The sequence below is a fragment of the Thermobia domestica genome, chromosome 7 (assembly GCF_964235325.1).
Source record: "Thermobia domestica chromosome 7, izTheDome1.hap1.1, whole genome shotgun sequence".
In the NCBI taxonomy this organism is placed as follows: domain Eukaryota; kingdom Metazoa; phylum Arthropoda; class Insecta; order Zygentoma; family Lepismatidae; genus Thermobia; species Thermobia domestica.
Window position 1 is genome coordinate 162,091,595 of NC_137460.1, and position 16,082 is coordinate 162,107,676.

Here is a 16,082-nt window from a genome sequence, read left to right on the forward strand (position 1 = left end):
GGGGGCGACCGGAGCGATCTCTCCCCACAGAAGAGGAAATTTTCTTATTTTATATATTAATTTAATCCCATCCCAGAGTTTGGAGCTCTAAGTAGCAGTATTACAACTCACCGTCCCCCCAGAAATCCGTCCTGGATCCGCCCCTGACTGTAATGGGAGACAGTGGCGTACGCAGAAGTTCGTCAGGTTTGGATGCAGGTGTTTGTGTACATATCTTAATGTGGTGAATGTTTATTTTTGCATAATATCTTGCGCAAAAGGGTTAAAAGCCTGAAACATGCGTACGTCACTGATGGCGGATAATAATATTTGATTGACTTAATAATTCTAGCATGCGATTATTTTCGTATTTTTATCGTATTATGGTACATTAATTAACATATGGAGCATAGCATACTAACAGATTTTTAATATTGGTGTCATTGTCGTATGCGAAAGAACTCTTCAAAGTATCAGCAAATATTTATCAGAACTAAACTTTTCACTTTTCCCTTGTAACTTGTAAGTACGGTTTTAAAAAAAAATGCACTTGTAAAACGTACGATTAGAAGAAAACGGATGCTATTTATATTATACAAGACTTGTTGTTTAGAGAAATAGGCTCCAGAAATATTTTGGTTAGGCTTTACTAGCAGTAATGATTTCCGGGAGTGGCCCAGGAAAATCCACTCCTGCAGCTACGAAATATCTTCCGGTCATATCTCCGATCATGCTCAATATGAGTAATCATAATTTCAGAGTATGTGTAAAGTCCCCTCCGGGAAAATATGAAGTTATTACTGTTTGCCAGGCTTGCCACCTGAACTGGATCAACGCAAAAAGATCCTTTTTGCATTCTGTAACAAATTAATGCTCCAAGTTGAAAAAGGAAGGAGCACCCATCCCCTGCGAACCCTCAACTAGTTTTAGCGCAGTGTTGCCGGCTTGTTGACTTCCCATCTAACCCTTCCTTCACTTTTAGGATAAATGCTTTGGCAGCATTACCCATAATTTTGAACATATTGAAATAATAATCTAGTTTTACTGTTCACTCTAAAAAACATGAAGAGCCTTATCGAGCACATTAGAGATTGTTACTTCCTATTTGTCCATTTTTTTTTTATACCCTCCAGTACATCTTCCCCTTTGCACATCCCCAGTCGTTAGACCTGGGGTGTTGGCATGTCACTGGTATGGATTCTGTACCAGTTACTTTTTGACTAGGGCATGATCATGCAATCGCTTGCGAACATAATTGCTAAAATACGAGGTACATTATCTGCGTAATTAAGTGTAGAGCTATATTGTCCCACTGAGAAATTACTGACCACGCACTATCTGGGAAAATACCAAGATATTTTTCGCGGATTCATTGTTATTCGGAAATGCAGGCCAACGCCGGAAAACAGAGTGATACTGCATGTCCTTGCGTCTTTTTTTTTTTTTTTTTCATTTCTACTCTTCGTGTCGGCGACACTACCCGTTGTTAGTAGCTTAAAGATGACAATTCTTATTTTCACGCAGTTCACATGGATTCCATGTTCCTGCCATCACTTTTGTGTGTGTACCACAATCTCCATGCCTATTTGAGGACATCATCTTGACTTTCTCTTCTCTTTGAGGTGTCATATTTACTTGCAGGAGAAAAAAGTATCGAACACAAACTTAAAGATTTGAGTATACTATGACTCGGCTTCATTAAAATCGGTTGTCAAGTAACGAAACAATACTCTATGCAGAAAAGAGAGCGATTTATCAGATATTCAGTATATTTTGTTTCAAAAGATTATGTATGTTATGTTTCAGTCAAGTAAATTTTGGTGTATGGTTTGCATTTTCGATCTACTATGAAAAATGTATGGTCCTACAAACAAATATACTATACGGATTCAATCTATTCTAAATAATTTATCACGATATAAGGGAAAGATGTGACTTAGGCGTTGTTATACTTTGTAGAAGTTGTAACATCCAATTAGTCATCACAAACTCCGCGGATCCGGAAGGGAGCATGGGAGAGGTGTGCCTCTCTCAAGGCAGTAGTGTAGGGGTAGATTGTATAGTACCAGGTAGTCCCTTCTCTTTGTTGTTTTCTCATAATAGATATCTTTGAGTAACGAAAGCGCCTGTTTTGAGACATATTCATTGCTCATTCATTGCCCAGTATTTCTTAAATTGAATAAATTTCATAATAACCTTCCAATTTTATAGAAGTAAAGCGAATAACATTTATTGTCGGATTTATCGTTAGCTAGTGCCATCGATTGTATACCAGCTGATATGTTCGTGCTGTCTACGGCATTAGGCTGATGATCGCAAGACCAGTCTGTCGAGGGTTCGAACCTCGTTTATGGTTTGGCTGTTATGTATTTTATTTAATCATCGTTCATTTTTGATTGTCACTTTTATCCCAAAGGACAGAAATGAGGGACATAAACTAGAAGACACAATACAAGATTAGATGTAAGATTTTATGACCCACTCCAAGGCAAAAGAGAACGTGGACAGGAGGGCACACACAAAAGTGAGACCATGATATCGCCTATAAATAAATAAATAAAATAAAAATGCTGTACTTTTAAACTGCATTTAATACTCACTGTTCTATTGACGAATTGAGTAAGAACAAATGCAATACTTCTGCTACATTAAAAAAAATCAATATATGTAATAATAGTAACCATCATCATACATTGTTTGTTTGTTGCTATTTACACACACACACACACACACACACACACACACACACATATATATATATATATATATATATATATATATATATATATATATATATATCATTTGTAAATTTCACATTATCACTGATTTTAATATCTGCAATTATGTAACCACACATAACACAGTTTAACATCAAAGAAAAGTGGTTGATAACACTTGCAAACCAAGTTCCAAAGTTAAATATAACGGTCATTTAAGCAAGAAAAGTGTCACACAAATAAAAGATCATAAACAAATGTTTTCAGAGATACAGAAGTCCGAAATGTGAAAACGGACATCAGGGCAAAGGATTCGTAAAATTACTTAGCGAAGAGCATAGGTTCTGTAGTACAGAAAAATGTTACATTTACCTAGGTATATTCACAAAGTATGCATGTGTATGCGAATCAAAATGAACACGGAAACATTACTAAGAACAAAAACAAAAATAGCGTATTTAAGATGACAGCTGGTTCTACTTGTGTGACTATGTAAATACAATCTAGAACGATGTAAATGAAAAGAAACGAAAGCTTCTATTTAATGGTCACAGTTTCTACCCTTAAGATTCAGTAATTATGTGAATGTTCAAAGCGAATGATTACGGAAACATCTGTGAAATATGAAAATAAGAGGAAGGGGAGTAAGTGAAATGAGGTGAAGACAAGATATTGGTATTTTTGTGAGGGTAAGGTTAGGTTTGAATGCAAATTAACACCTTTAGAGGAAATTCCCGTTGTATAATTTCCTGACGTTTCATTTCTTTAAATTGGTACATTTTCTAACGCGTTAAGCCCATTCGATTGTACACGATTTCTTTCAAAATCAAATAAAAATGACTTGCGAATTCCGAAACCTCATTGAACTCTGAATAACAAGAGAAAAAGTACATTGAGCAATGTATGTAGAGAGACCATAAACATAAACGAACCTGGTATTGTTGTATTTGGTGCACACACATGCACTTGTTCATCTGAATAGACGCACCTGATGTCATCCTCTACTAGGCGTGCTCGATTTTGCTGTAATTCCCGTAGGCAGTTTAGTTTAATAGAACACATGGTGCAGTGCATGATGTTAGATGTTTAGATGTGTTCATCTCGTGTGTCGTATTAGTGAAATTGGATCAATGTAAGCGTACACATTTAATGAAATTGAAGATGTGTATCTTATGTATGGTCGTGCTTATGGGAACACACATGAAACACGACTACTACATCATGAATATTTTCCAAATCATGTTCTTCCCAACCGCAATACTTTTGCTGCTATCGATACGGCATGTGCGTTCTACGTATGATTTAGTTGGGCGCCTTCGGACAGTCTTACCTCAGGCTGGAGACGAGAGAATTCTTCAGATAATTAAAGAAGATCCTTGTACCAGTACAAACCACTAGTAATGTTAGAAGGTATTTCCCATGGGACAGTGTTTCGCGAACAACAGCTGTATTCCTACCACTTGCAACATGTGCAAGGAATAGAAGAAAGTTATTATTCTCCGCGAAGACATTTTTGCGAGTGTGTGGAAAACTCTGTTTCCTTCATTAATCATATTTACTGATGAGGTTGGGTTCACGCAAGCTGGTGCTATCAGCATCCACAGCGAAAACTAATGCGCAGAAGAAAACCCTAACGCAAATTTATCTATCCGACACCAAAATCAATTCTCGATTAATGTGGGTCGACATATTGGGGAACGAACTTCTAGGGCCATAAATTTTATCACAACGTCTCTCAGGTGCAACACCCCGCAGTTCCTTCAATAAAATCTTCCGAAATGGTTGGAAAATGTTCCTTTCTCGAGAAAGTCTCTACTTGTGGTGTAGCACCATCGTGCATAAACCAATTTTCTGCGAGACGTTCGTGTATTTCTTGATCAGCATTTCCAAGACAGATGAATAGGGTGAGGTGGCTCGATACAGTGCCCTCCTCGCTTCCCTGATCTAAATCCTTTGGATTTTTATTTGTGGGGATACCTCAAACGTATACTGTACAAAACACAAATAAACTAAATATATGAATTGGAGAAAAGAGTTCGTGATAGCTTTGCAATGATTTGTAATAAGCCTATGCATTTCAATCATGTATGTGAATCACTGTCAACCGTTCAGGGTATTGTATTGGGAATAACGAAAGACACACCGAGCATCTGTTATAATTATTTTTATCTGAATTCTTGTTCAGCGTAGTAAGCAGAACACAAAATATGTATACTCTATTAGTACGTTATAGTAAATAAATTCGTGGTGGACGACATCATGTTTGGATAGAAAAAGTGAGATGTCAGTGAAGGCACCCGATCTTCGGTAAATAATTTTTCGAATCCTTCATCCTTTTGACAGCTTTTCGGATTTCTGTATCTCTGCAATTATTTGTTTATCATCTTTTGTTTGTATGACATTTATCTTGCTTAGATCACCGTTATCAAATGATATTTAGTGTTACAACTTGCTTTGCAAGTGTTATCAACCACTTTTCTTGATGTTAAACTGTGTTATGTGTGGTTGCATAATTGCAGATATTAAAATTAGTGATATTGTGAAATTTACAAATGATAATACTCGTGTACGCGACATACACACGAACAGCTTAATAAACCGATAATTAGACATTTTCTATCAAAACATATCTTTTTTTTCTATCTGTGTTTAAATCGGGGTTTTGATACCCCAGCTCCCTCTTTAAAATTCGTTGCGCCGGTACAACCTAACTCTGAAACATGGATATTTAGATATAGAGTGTACTATTTCCCGTGATATTTCTTTAATTGCCTTTAATATGTCTTACAGTTTACGAGCTAGGCAGCCTCAAAGTTACACATTCCCCGTTTTCGGCATCGAGTAACTCTCCATATATATATATAGGGAGAGAGAGAGAGATTTGCTATTTAATCTACTTAATTTATATAAGAAATACTTTCATTAATTTTCGAAGCTGCAAAATGGGCTGCTGAGATATTATCTACCGTATAGTATGCTATTTAAAACTAACTTAACAAAAAAGCCGTTTTTTCTGATTACCTTTTATAGCCAGATAATTATTGTACAATTCTACACCCATGTAGATTTGTAATTTTCCATAAACAGATGTTCAGCGATACACAGTAGATAAATCGTCTTTTCTATACACAAGACAGTTCTAAGTATCACCGTCTTTTTTGCTATTATCCAGGTGATACTATATAATTTTAAGTAATTCAGATACATTCAATGAAGAAACTTCATTATATTCAGTGATACAAATAGTTTCTTACAGGTGGTTCGTTTCAGTAATTTGCAATGAGTATTATTACACGTTTTTGTAGCTTGAATATATTCTGAAGTTGTGATCAAGATTCCCAAAAGACAATCCCGTATTTAGTATGAAAATAGATTATGACATAGTATAGGGTGATAACAAATTGCACATTAAATATCGAGACTAGAGTATGTATTATCCACATAACTAGACTGAATTTTTCCTTGTTTCGTTAACTCGTTCTTGCCGTGTAAATTTATTATGTAGATCCATACCTAAAAACTTCACTGTGGTAGTAAATTTATACGTTTAATAATTCATGGTTATTTCAGCTAGTGTGCTGTTCTTTGGGATAGGTGATAGTGAATGCGCTTAGTTGTATAGCTGCATTTAGTTTTAATTTGTTTGCTTAAAATCCTTGCATGAAGCGGGATATTGTGCATTTATGCTTTTCAGTTATAATTAAAGTAGTATCATTAATTTAAAAAAAAGGTATATTTCCCTTTTCTCTGTTTAAGAACGTATATTTCCCTTTTCTCTATTTACATTGGAAGAAAGAAAATTGTAAATAATTTCGTAGCATCTATAAATAGTGGTTACAAAGTAGCACTTTATGAAAAATTGGAACTTATTGTTAATAATATCAATTGAAGAAAAAAAAAAAAAAAAAAAGATAATTGAGATATTTCAGCTCCTTATGTAGATAATTTTTATATATATTCTCTGATTATAAAACATAGTGCATGTTTAATAATTCTATATCTCTATATAGTTTTTGTGTTAGGTATGTAAATCATTTATTTTAATTTACTTTGGAAACTAACGTACAGTAATTTTAAAGAAAATATAAACAAACATAAAATCCATCTTTAAGGAAAACTTATGTGGTCTGATTGCTAGCGCCGCTCTACTTGTGTGTGCAAAGTCACAGGTTCGATTCTGAAGCTAATGGACGAGTTTTCCGTATTTTTACAAATGTTCGTATAATGCAACTGGAAACTACTAGAACGTAGAAGTAATATGCTATGAGTTAGGAGAGCAGAAATAGTAGTAATGAAGATGGAACGAGCAGACATTATACTGCTGTGTTCAACGTCCGCTATATCTTTTATAGCTTGTAGCAGCACGCCTCAGATAATGAGGAACCCGATAGCGTGTATTTCCTCATTGCTGTAAATACATTGTTCTCTGACAACCTCATCTTTTATTTAGGTGCTTTCCCGAATCCTTTACCACCCTTTACCTATAAGTAAAATGTTTAGTTTAATTTAATGTGATGAACACCAAGTAAGAGTTCAAGCTAATGTTTAATTTATCAGATATATATATATATATATATATATATATATATATATATATATAAAATAAAATAAATGCAACCATTGGTTAATCATTTTCAAATATCTTTTGTATCTAATGTATTGTCGAGACTACTAGTAAAATTTATTACGAATAGAAAAATATATTAGCAGAAAACATAATAGAGGGTTTATTCTTACAAAGGCAATAAATGCTAGATTTTATGATAGAATACTGTGTTGTGATGTTCTGTATTTCTCTATTACACATAATATTTTCTCTTGCTCTGTAATTCCTTCATTTGTATACTGGTATTTCTCCATGAAATAATTACTTGAAGTAAAATTGCCTTAACTTATCTTTAAGGTTAATATGAGTCAAATGCTTTTAATCTGCGACATTTTAACCTTTGAAATCAAGAGTACTTAATATTGAACTGGAAAAATGTGTACTCCAAAACTGACTAGTCTGATATTATGAAATATTACTTTCCAAAGTAATACATCATGTTTTAACTACTATACTCTGCAAATAACACTTCAATATTTTGTCATTTATATTATACTGCTGTAGCTCCTTAGAAAAATTAAATAGAAATAAATAAAGAATAACAATATAAAATAGAATGAAATGAAATATTAGTTTTGTTACGAAAAATGACTATTTACTAAATGATTTCGTATGAGTATCATTCGATACCAGCACAGTAGATTTAACGTATTTATAATCTTAACTTATCCAGTACGATGAAAGAATGTTTTTTCTTTTATATCTTTTCTGATCATAGTTTATTTTCCATCACGAGACTGCATAAGACAAGACTTACAGTTTATTCCGACATGTGCTTCACTGAGAATGGAAATTGGAAATTTAGTAAGAAAGTAACAACAACAAATGGAAATTAGTGTAAGAAGTTTTACAATAAAACAGTTTAAAATATGCTTTCATTGTCCTTTTCCAAAAATTTCAGAAAAGGAAAGGAAAAAAGAACTGTGCAAGTAAGAAGAAAAGAAAAAAGATAAGTTTCGGATCTCCTCATTCAAACTAGCTAATTTTCTCTAATTTTTCTCTAATTTCTCTAATTTTTATTTTAGGATCATCAGATGGAAAGAGAGTTACCGAATAGTTTATTTGAATCCACGAAAAACAAATAAATAACATATTCATTTGCACCGCTCGATAATTTTATTTTATTTATTAATACTGTTATTATTATTATTATTATTATTATTATTATTATTATTATTATTATTATTATTATTATTATTATTATTATTATTATTATTATTTGTGTACGCTGAAAAGTAATTATAAATTTTGTATAAAGAAGTTTTTATCTGATTACAATTATACAGGGTGTTTCAAAACAACACCGACAAGTTTGGGAGTGATTCCTGACACCAAAATAAGATGAAAAGTATAGACCAACCTGGGTGCACAAATGTTTCCTTTCGGAGTTATAGGCTGCCAGAAACATCAAAAAATTAAGTTTAAATATCCATAGTTTCAAAACTATGGGACCTACCGTAGTCGGGTCAAGACTTCACTTAGAAACTAACATGTGCCCTATCCAAAAATACATATTTCAGAATCGTAAGGTACTCACGCAACGACTTTTATAGACGGAGTTTGACTACATGCATATAATCTGAAGTACTCACAAACTACCTCTGTAAAAATTGTTGCGGAAGTACCACAGGATTCTGAAACTTGGATTTTGAATAGGGCACATACTAGTTACTAACCGAAGTCTTGACCCGACTACGGTAGGTCCCATAGTTTTGGAGCTATGGACCTTCGAAGTTCATTTTTTCATGTTTTCGGCAGCCTATAACTCCGAAAGGAATCATTTTTGCACCCATGTTGATCTATACTTTTCGTCTTATTTTGGTGTCAGGAATCACCTCCCAAACCTTGTCGGTGTTCTTTTGAAACACCTTGTACATTGTTAAACCTTCTCTAACCTAATATTTTGTTGTTCACACTTGAGCTGCAGCCGTATTTAGGAATTGCACAGCACATTCTGATATGTGCTTTATTAATTAAGGTTTCGTACTTGAATTCTACACTCACCAATAATCTTACATAAAACTTTTCTTTGATCTTAATCTAAAATGTTATATCTTAGTAACATGAACTACTTCTACAGCTTCTTACAGTAAATCTTGAAATCTGTACCTTATCTTGTTTTCACAGGCCATCTGCCTGACAATCAGAAATGAGACGTAAGTGCAAAATTTCATAGCACTTCCCACCCAGTGTATTTAATATATTATCGTAACAGATACAAATAAGTTTGTGATGAATAACTGGATGATAATAATTTTCTCCCTGGTCACATATTCTATTATGTCGTGATAAGTTATTTAAAAAATTTGAATTCTTAAAGTGTGTTGAGGCTTGAAAGTTTGTAGAATTTGTCATACTTAGAAAACTGCATATACAAACTAACCTACCACATGCAGGGATTTACTTGATTGTAACAAAGTACATAAAAGTACAATTTAGTGACAGGCACATCAATTCCCACCAATACTATTGACTGACTGTTCGTACTAAAGCTGCTTTGATGCTTGAACAAAAAATAGCTTCCTAAACAAAAATTGACAAAACGGAATCATCCTGTTGAATCGTAGTCTGCCATACTATACTGGAAATTTTGACTTTTGTTTCTGGATTTGATTCCCTTTTCAAGTCGCATGTGGGCCCACAATAGGATCCAAATAACATATACTTCCATCAGTAGACCTGACCTTACCTTAGTATAAATTGTAACAGCTTATCATAAACATTTAAAGATGCACTACATGATTCAGAGGATATTCACAAATATATGTTTTAAGATAATGCTTTTAATAGGGAGCGCGTCTTTAGACACGATAGAAGACATCGCTGAATCGGAGAGAAAATTTTCAGGTATTTAATAAAACATTTTTCTTGTCTATGGGCGCTGCGTTTAAAAACGTAATCTTCGGGGTCTATACTCGAATGGTTCTGTCATTTAGTGATTTTTTAAAATATCTTCGTGTTCAAGAGTTTAAGAAACTCACCTAAAGTGTCGTGTTATTCAGTTAGCAAGCTGTTTCAACGAACAACTTCCATCTTCATCGGTGGAAGAAACTCAAACTGTAGAACTCTCATTACATTACAGAGTTGTCCCCTACTTATCAGTACAGAAAACTAAATACAGATGAAATGATAGGAACCTCGAAATTCTAGAATTGAAGATAAGAATACTTAGTGATTAAAACTTTGACATATGAAAAGTATACATTTATGAGGAAAAACAACAGCTGCTAGAACACTGAAATCATCCAACGGAAAATTTAAACACTATCGAGGAAACCGATTCAAGTATGACACGAAATTGTAGACGAATTCATGCGCAAACGAAGTGGTTTTGCGTACACTAATTAAATTCATTAGAGGGAAAAACCCTCGATCTCAACCGTTCCGGAGATATAGAGGAATAAGGGGAAGGCTGGTGCTCCGATATTTTGTGAATTTTTGAATATGTAGCGTTAGTACAAGTAAAAGAGTCTTTTAAAAATGAATAATTCCTTCATCCACGAAAATGTAGTAATACGTCACCTTAGACATGAGGGTTACAAAACCGAAGAGTCCGTAAAAAAAAATCTAGGGGAAGAATGTTGTGGACTGGGAAGACGAAAATGCCAGAGTTCTATTGTTGCCTGAAATAGGCGTGTCAGGTATCTATGCTCAGGTTTCTTGGTACTCTGAATCGAATAAAAGTATCATCAGTCAAATAGGATGAAAAATGTAAAAAATGGTGGTCGTCCGAACTTTCCAAATATTTATAATCTCTACAATTATAATTATTGACCGATCGATAATTATTAACCGATCGGAACTGTATGATATACAGTATAAAAGGCGTTCCACCCTGGTGCATCTTTCTTAACGTTTCAATGCAATTTTCAAACCTATTTAATCGCAACATAACCGAAAATTCGCAAAATATCGGAGCACCAACCTTTCCCTTATTCCTCCATATCTCCGGAACGGTTGAGATCGAGAGTTTTTCCCTCTAATGGGATTAATTGTGCACAAAAACACTCGTTTGCTCAAAAACTCGTCCACAATTTCGTGTCACACTTGAATTAATTTCCTCGTAAGTCCTAAGTTATATATATATATATATATATATATATATATATATATATATATATATATAAAAGTTGGTTTATGCTTCTTGGTAGATACAGAAGCTCACTACAAAGTTTAATGATTTGCTTTCTTCGAAGTAACTCACCGCAATAGCGGAGACCCGTAAATGGCACAGCTTGATAGGTGGGAACCAGGGTTTGAGTTCGCCCAGCAGAAAAGGTTGAGTTCATAATAGGATTGTGAGGTAAAAAGTTGGAGAATATTGGAATTGGCTGGTGATTGAAAAGAAAAGAAACGCCACTCTGATACTAATTTTAGGAATTAAAAATACATTAACCTAATCAAACAGCATAAAAAATGATCGTGATATTTTACATATTTTTTTTCTTTTCAGTTATATATCTACGGTGCTTAAACATATCTCAAAACTTTTGGGAATACGATGGGAGTTACGGGGAGGAGAAATCTTAGCTGAAGATAAAGGGTTTGTTATAATCGCGAATCATCAATCGTCGTTGGATATACTTGGTAAGTTCCTTAGCATATTTTCATAATGCAATAATCACAGCACCTGATTTCTTTTCAAAGGAGAAAACCAAATTAATGAATAGAAAATGGATAAAATTATAAATATTTTGAAACATGTGCAAGTACAGAAAGGAAAGTGATTGTGTGCTACTGAAGGTATTTTACCTAGGTAATAGTCAGAACTTAGTTGTAGTTGATATATACTTTTTTTCTGATATGCATATAATGGAAGAGAAACTGATAGGTGCAACAAAAAAGATAACGATATACACATTCCAGTGTTAAGTATATGGAACAGCTTTTTAGTCACTATTTGTCAACAACACTTTCGATCGAAAAAAGATCTCACCGCAAGAGCATTCTTTTGCTAGCTTCCAACATTATACCAAATTTGGTGATGAATACACACAAAATCTCAAAGGAGTTTTGGGACAAAAATCGCAAAAGTGAACCATGAAGAGCTTGACTTGCTCAGCTCAATAACTTTAGGAAAACTTGAAAATGATTCATCCAGGTATTGAGCTAAGAACAAAGAGTATTATATGCACAACTAAGCTAATTAATTAAACTTCTTCATATCTATATGGTTTGCGTACGCACCATCTGATTTGATTCCCGGTGGAGGTCATATGGTTTGGATCCCACGTTCAACTGTAGATCTCATATAGCCTTGGTGCTAAAAGGGAGGCTAAACTTCCATCCAACAAATTGAACTACTTAATTAGGTGTTCAATACTAAGATCCTAAACCAGATTTTTTTTGCGAGGGGTAGAGGTTATATTAGTACACAATGGAGAATCAATTACTAGTGTGTGGTTTATGTACATGTTCAAATGAAGCTATCAACTCATACAATGAAGAAGCTTAAATTTAGACACTGTAGCTACTTGAAAAAAAATACAAAAAAATAATAAGGGTTACATTTTAATAAGTTTCCTTTATTCCAATTATGATTAATGAAATGAATACACGCGTACATTATGTTGTTTTATTTATTTATTTATTTATTTTAAATTTAAGGTCAGTAAAATAAGAGCTCTAAGTAAGAAATGTAAGATTAAGTTCATGAACACGTTTGGACACCTAAGAACACCAAAAGATACCGCGAAACGAATTTGAAACCAAAATAGATTCTCTACTTCGTTTTAACAATAAAGTAATAATAATAAAATATTCTTTTATATTTCATCTATAAATTCGTCTTCCTTGAAGGCATGTTCGTGCAAGGAATTAAAAATGCTCCTGAGATAAGTTTGAAACAATGATAGTGAAAATATATAAAATATTGAATTGGCACTTGAAATCATTTCTCTAAAAGTTACCCATTGACAGTGGCGTATTTAGGGAGGGGGGGCCTCTGGGCTTAAGCCCCTCCCGAAATCTTACTTACTATAGTGAAGTATATGAAATATCTTGCAGAATTTTTACATTTTCAGGCAAAGTTCCCCCCCCCCCGAAACTAAGCAAAGCCCCTCCCGAAACAAAATCGTAAATACGCCACTGCCCATTGATATTAGACATGAAGGTAATAATGTGAATATTCTGTTATTGTTTGTTACTGGAATTTGGCTGAAAACGAATTTCTTAATAAATGTTCGTTAAATGCAGAATATAACTTGATTTGGAGAAGTATTGCATTTTTAGCATTAGAATATTTGCGAAATAAATCGATGAATTAGAAGTTTATTTTGAAAGCAAACTTTGTCGTATTAATCTTCATGATACTTGTCCTTCGGAGTGTTAGAACTCGAAATAGATTTGCGTATCTTAAATAATTTTTATATTGCAAATTACTTTTATAAGATACAACATGGTATATTCTTGACTTACTTAAGAATGTCATACACAAACTGTGTTTTCCTCGAAGGAATATTCAGGCAAGAAATGTAAAATCTTCCTGAGATACATTTGTTAACGATGATAGTGTTAATACTTGCGGCACATTAATACTTTTCTGAAAACGGTTTGAGTGTTTAAAACGTGCAAAATACGACGGAATTTTCGAACATCCTGTTGTTGAAATTAACAAACAAGGTATAAATATCATAATTGCATGTCTATATAGAGCGTCAGATAGTAAACTGCAATATATATTTGTTTATTAAAGCTACCTAAAATTTCAAAATCTTGATAGGAGGTTTACAAAAAGACATTTTGGTCCTTTCTGGGCAACCAATCGTTAACTTGGCATCCCTTACTTTCAAAGCTACCAAAACTATCTTCCATTCGAAAACCTATTTGAATCGAATTTTTATTGGTAGGGATTTACATATTCTATAAACATATACTTTTCGTGTACCCACTTTTACCATAATACCGTATGGACTTGATAAATATACGAAACACATGATATGAAAATAACATTAAAATATGTTAAGAAATTCAGGATATGTTGGCACTTGAAATCATTCGTCTAATGTATCAACTATTTTGCTCATGTGTTAAGTGAAAAAAAGATACAGATTCTTCAATTGTCATTTTGATCTAGTTTGTCTGCAGAAGAAAATTAAGCAATATTAATAGAGATACTTTCATTCTTCAAGTATGCTTGTAATTGTTCCTAATCGTACTTGAAATAAAATAAATAAATTAATACGTGAAAGAAAAACCTCTCCTTTCGAAACATGTTGCACGATTTCATAACGTAATGGTGCAAATAGAAATGAAGATATCAACTTTATCTTATGCACTAGCTGGAGTACCAATCCCTGGCTCTGTTTATTGCATTAAAAAAATAAAACCAAGCGTCCTATTGTAAATTTAAATCAGGTCTGAAAGAAATGATAAAAAAAACAATAATAGGAATTTTGAGTAACGTAGCAGAATGCCAAGCGAATTACCCCGAACACCTTTTTAACATACGATCGACCATGCTGCTAATTTTAAACAGGCGATCGTAGAGTTGGAGGAATTAATACTGGAATTATATACCGGTAATAAACATGCCCCTCTAAAAAAGAAGCGTGTACACAGATCACCATCCCCTTGGATTAATTCCGAAGTACTTTCTCTAATGAAACGACGTGACTCATTATATATAAAAAATAAGCAGCAGAGACTTCTTGACCCTCAAAATGCAAATTACCTTCATCAACAATATAAAATTATAAGAAATAGTTGTACACAATTAATAAAAGCAAAGATTAAATTTGCTAGCGATTTGTTTAACTCCATCAAAGATCCCAAACAGCTTTGGAGTAAATTGAATTTATTTAGGTATAGGACTGAAACCAAACAAAACATTTCCCCTGGGCTAAACTTCAATGATCTTAATAAATATTTCTGCAATATTCCTAATTTAGACCTGAACGTAAAAAGAAATATAATAAATCGAATTAAGCAGAACAAAAATGACACAACACCATCATTTAGCTTCTTTGATGTCAGTGTAAGTCAGATTGAGTCAGCAATCGCAAAAATGAAATCAAACGCTAGCAGACCCGATGAAATATCAATTCTTATGATAAAAAAGATTTTGCAGCACATTATATACCCCATATGTGACATATGTAACATAAGTATTAGTACAGGCATATTTCCTGAATAATGGAAAGCCGCTTTTGTAAAGCCCATAGCGAAACGTCCTCTTCATTTACATTCAAATTATAGAACTATGGATATAACATCAGGAGTATCAAAAATTTTAGAATATAATATTCACGAGCAGATAACAAGTTTCTTACTAGAAAATAGTCTAATGAATTGTTTTCAATCTGGATTCAGAAAACACCATCTCTAATCAAAGTATCCAATGATATAAGAGAAGCAATTGATGAAAGAAGAATAACAAGTATGGTATTTTTAGATTTTTCAAAAGACTTGTCTTTGATATATTATTAGCGAAACTAAGTTCTTACCTTAACTTCTTCTCAAACGCTATTACTTGTATTCGCTCATATTTGTTCAATCGTAAGCAAGCAGTAATGACAGATGAAGAGTCATCTCAATGGATATATTTACAACAAGGGGTACCACAAGATACAGTACTTGGTCCTCTCTTCTTCTATTATATACTTAAAATCTTCCAAAAGCTATAAGCCATGCAAAATATCATCTATATGCGGATGACGTCCAACTTATGCCTCCATCAAATTTTCGAGCAGCATTAACAAAATTAAATTACGATTTGCAGAGCATCGAGATGTGGTCAAAAGAAAATGCACTCGAAATCAAACCAAATAATTCGTACGGTA

The 16,082-nt window shown here is 33.4% G+C and overlaps 1 protein-coding gene across 6 annotated transcripts in view; it reads left to right on the top strand.

Moving 5' to 3' along the window:
- Positions 1-16,082, top strand: part of LOC145690544 (1-acyl-sn-glycerol-3-phosphate acyltransferase alpha-like) — a 277,314-nt gene that overhangs the window by 200,421 nt on the left and 60,811 nt on the right. For all 6 annotated transcript variants that reach the window (XM_081765526.1, XM_081765523.1, XM_081765522.1 and 3 more), the window contains exon 3: positions 11,756-11,889. In XM_081765526.1, the coding sequence (XP_081621652.1) occupies positions 11,756-11,889 (134 nt within the window). The remainder of the gene's footprint in view (positions 1-11,755; positions 11,890-16,082) is intronic.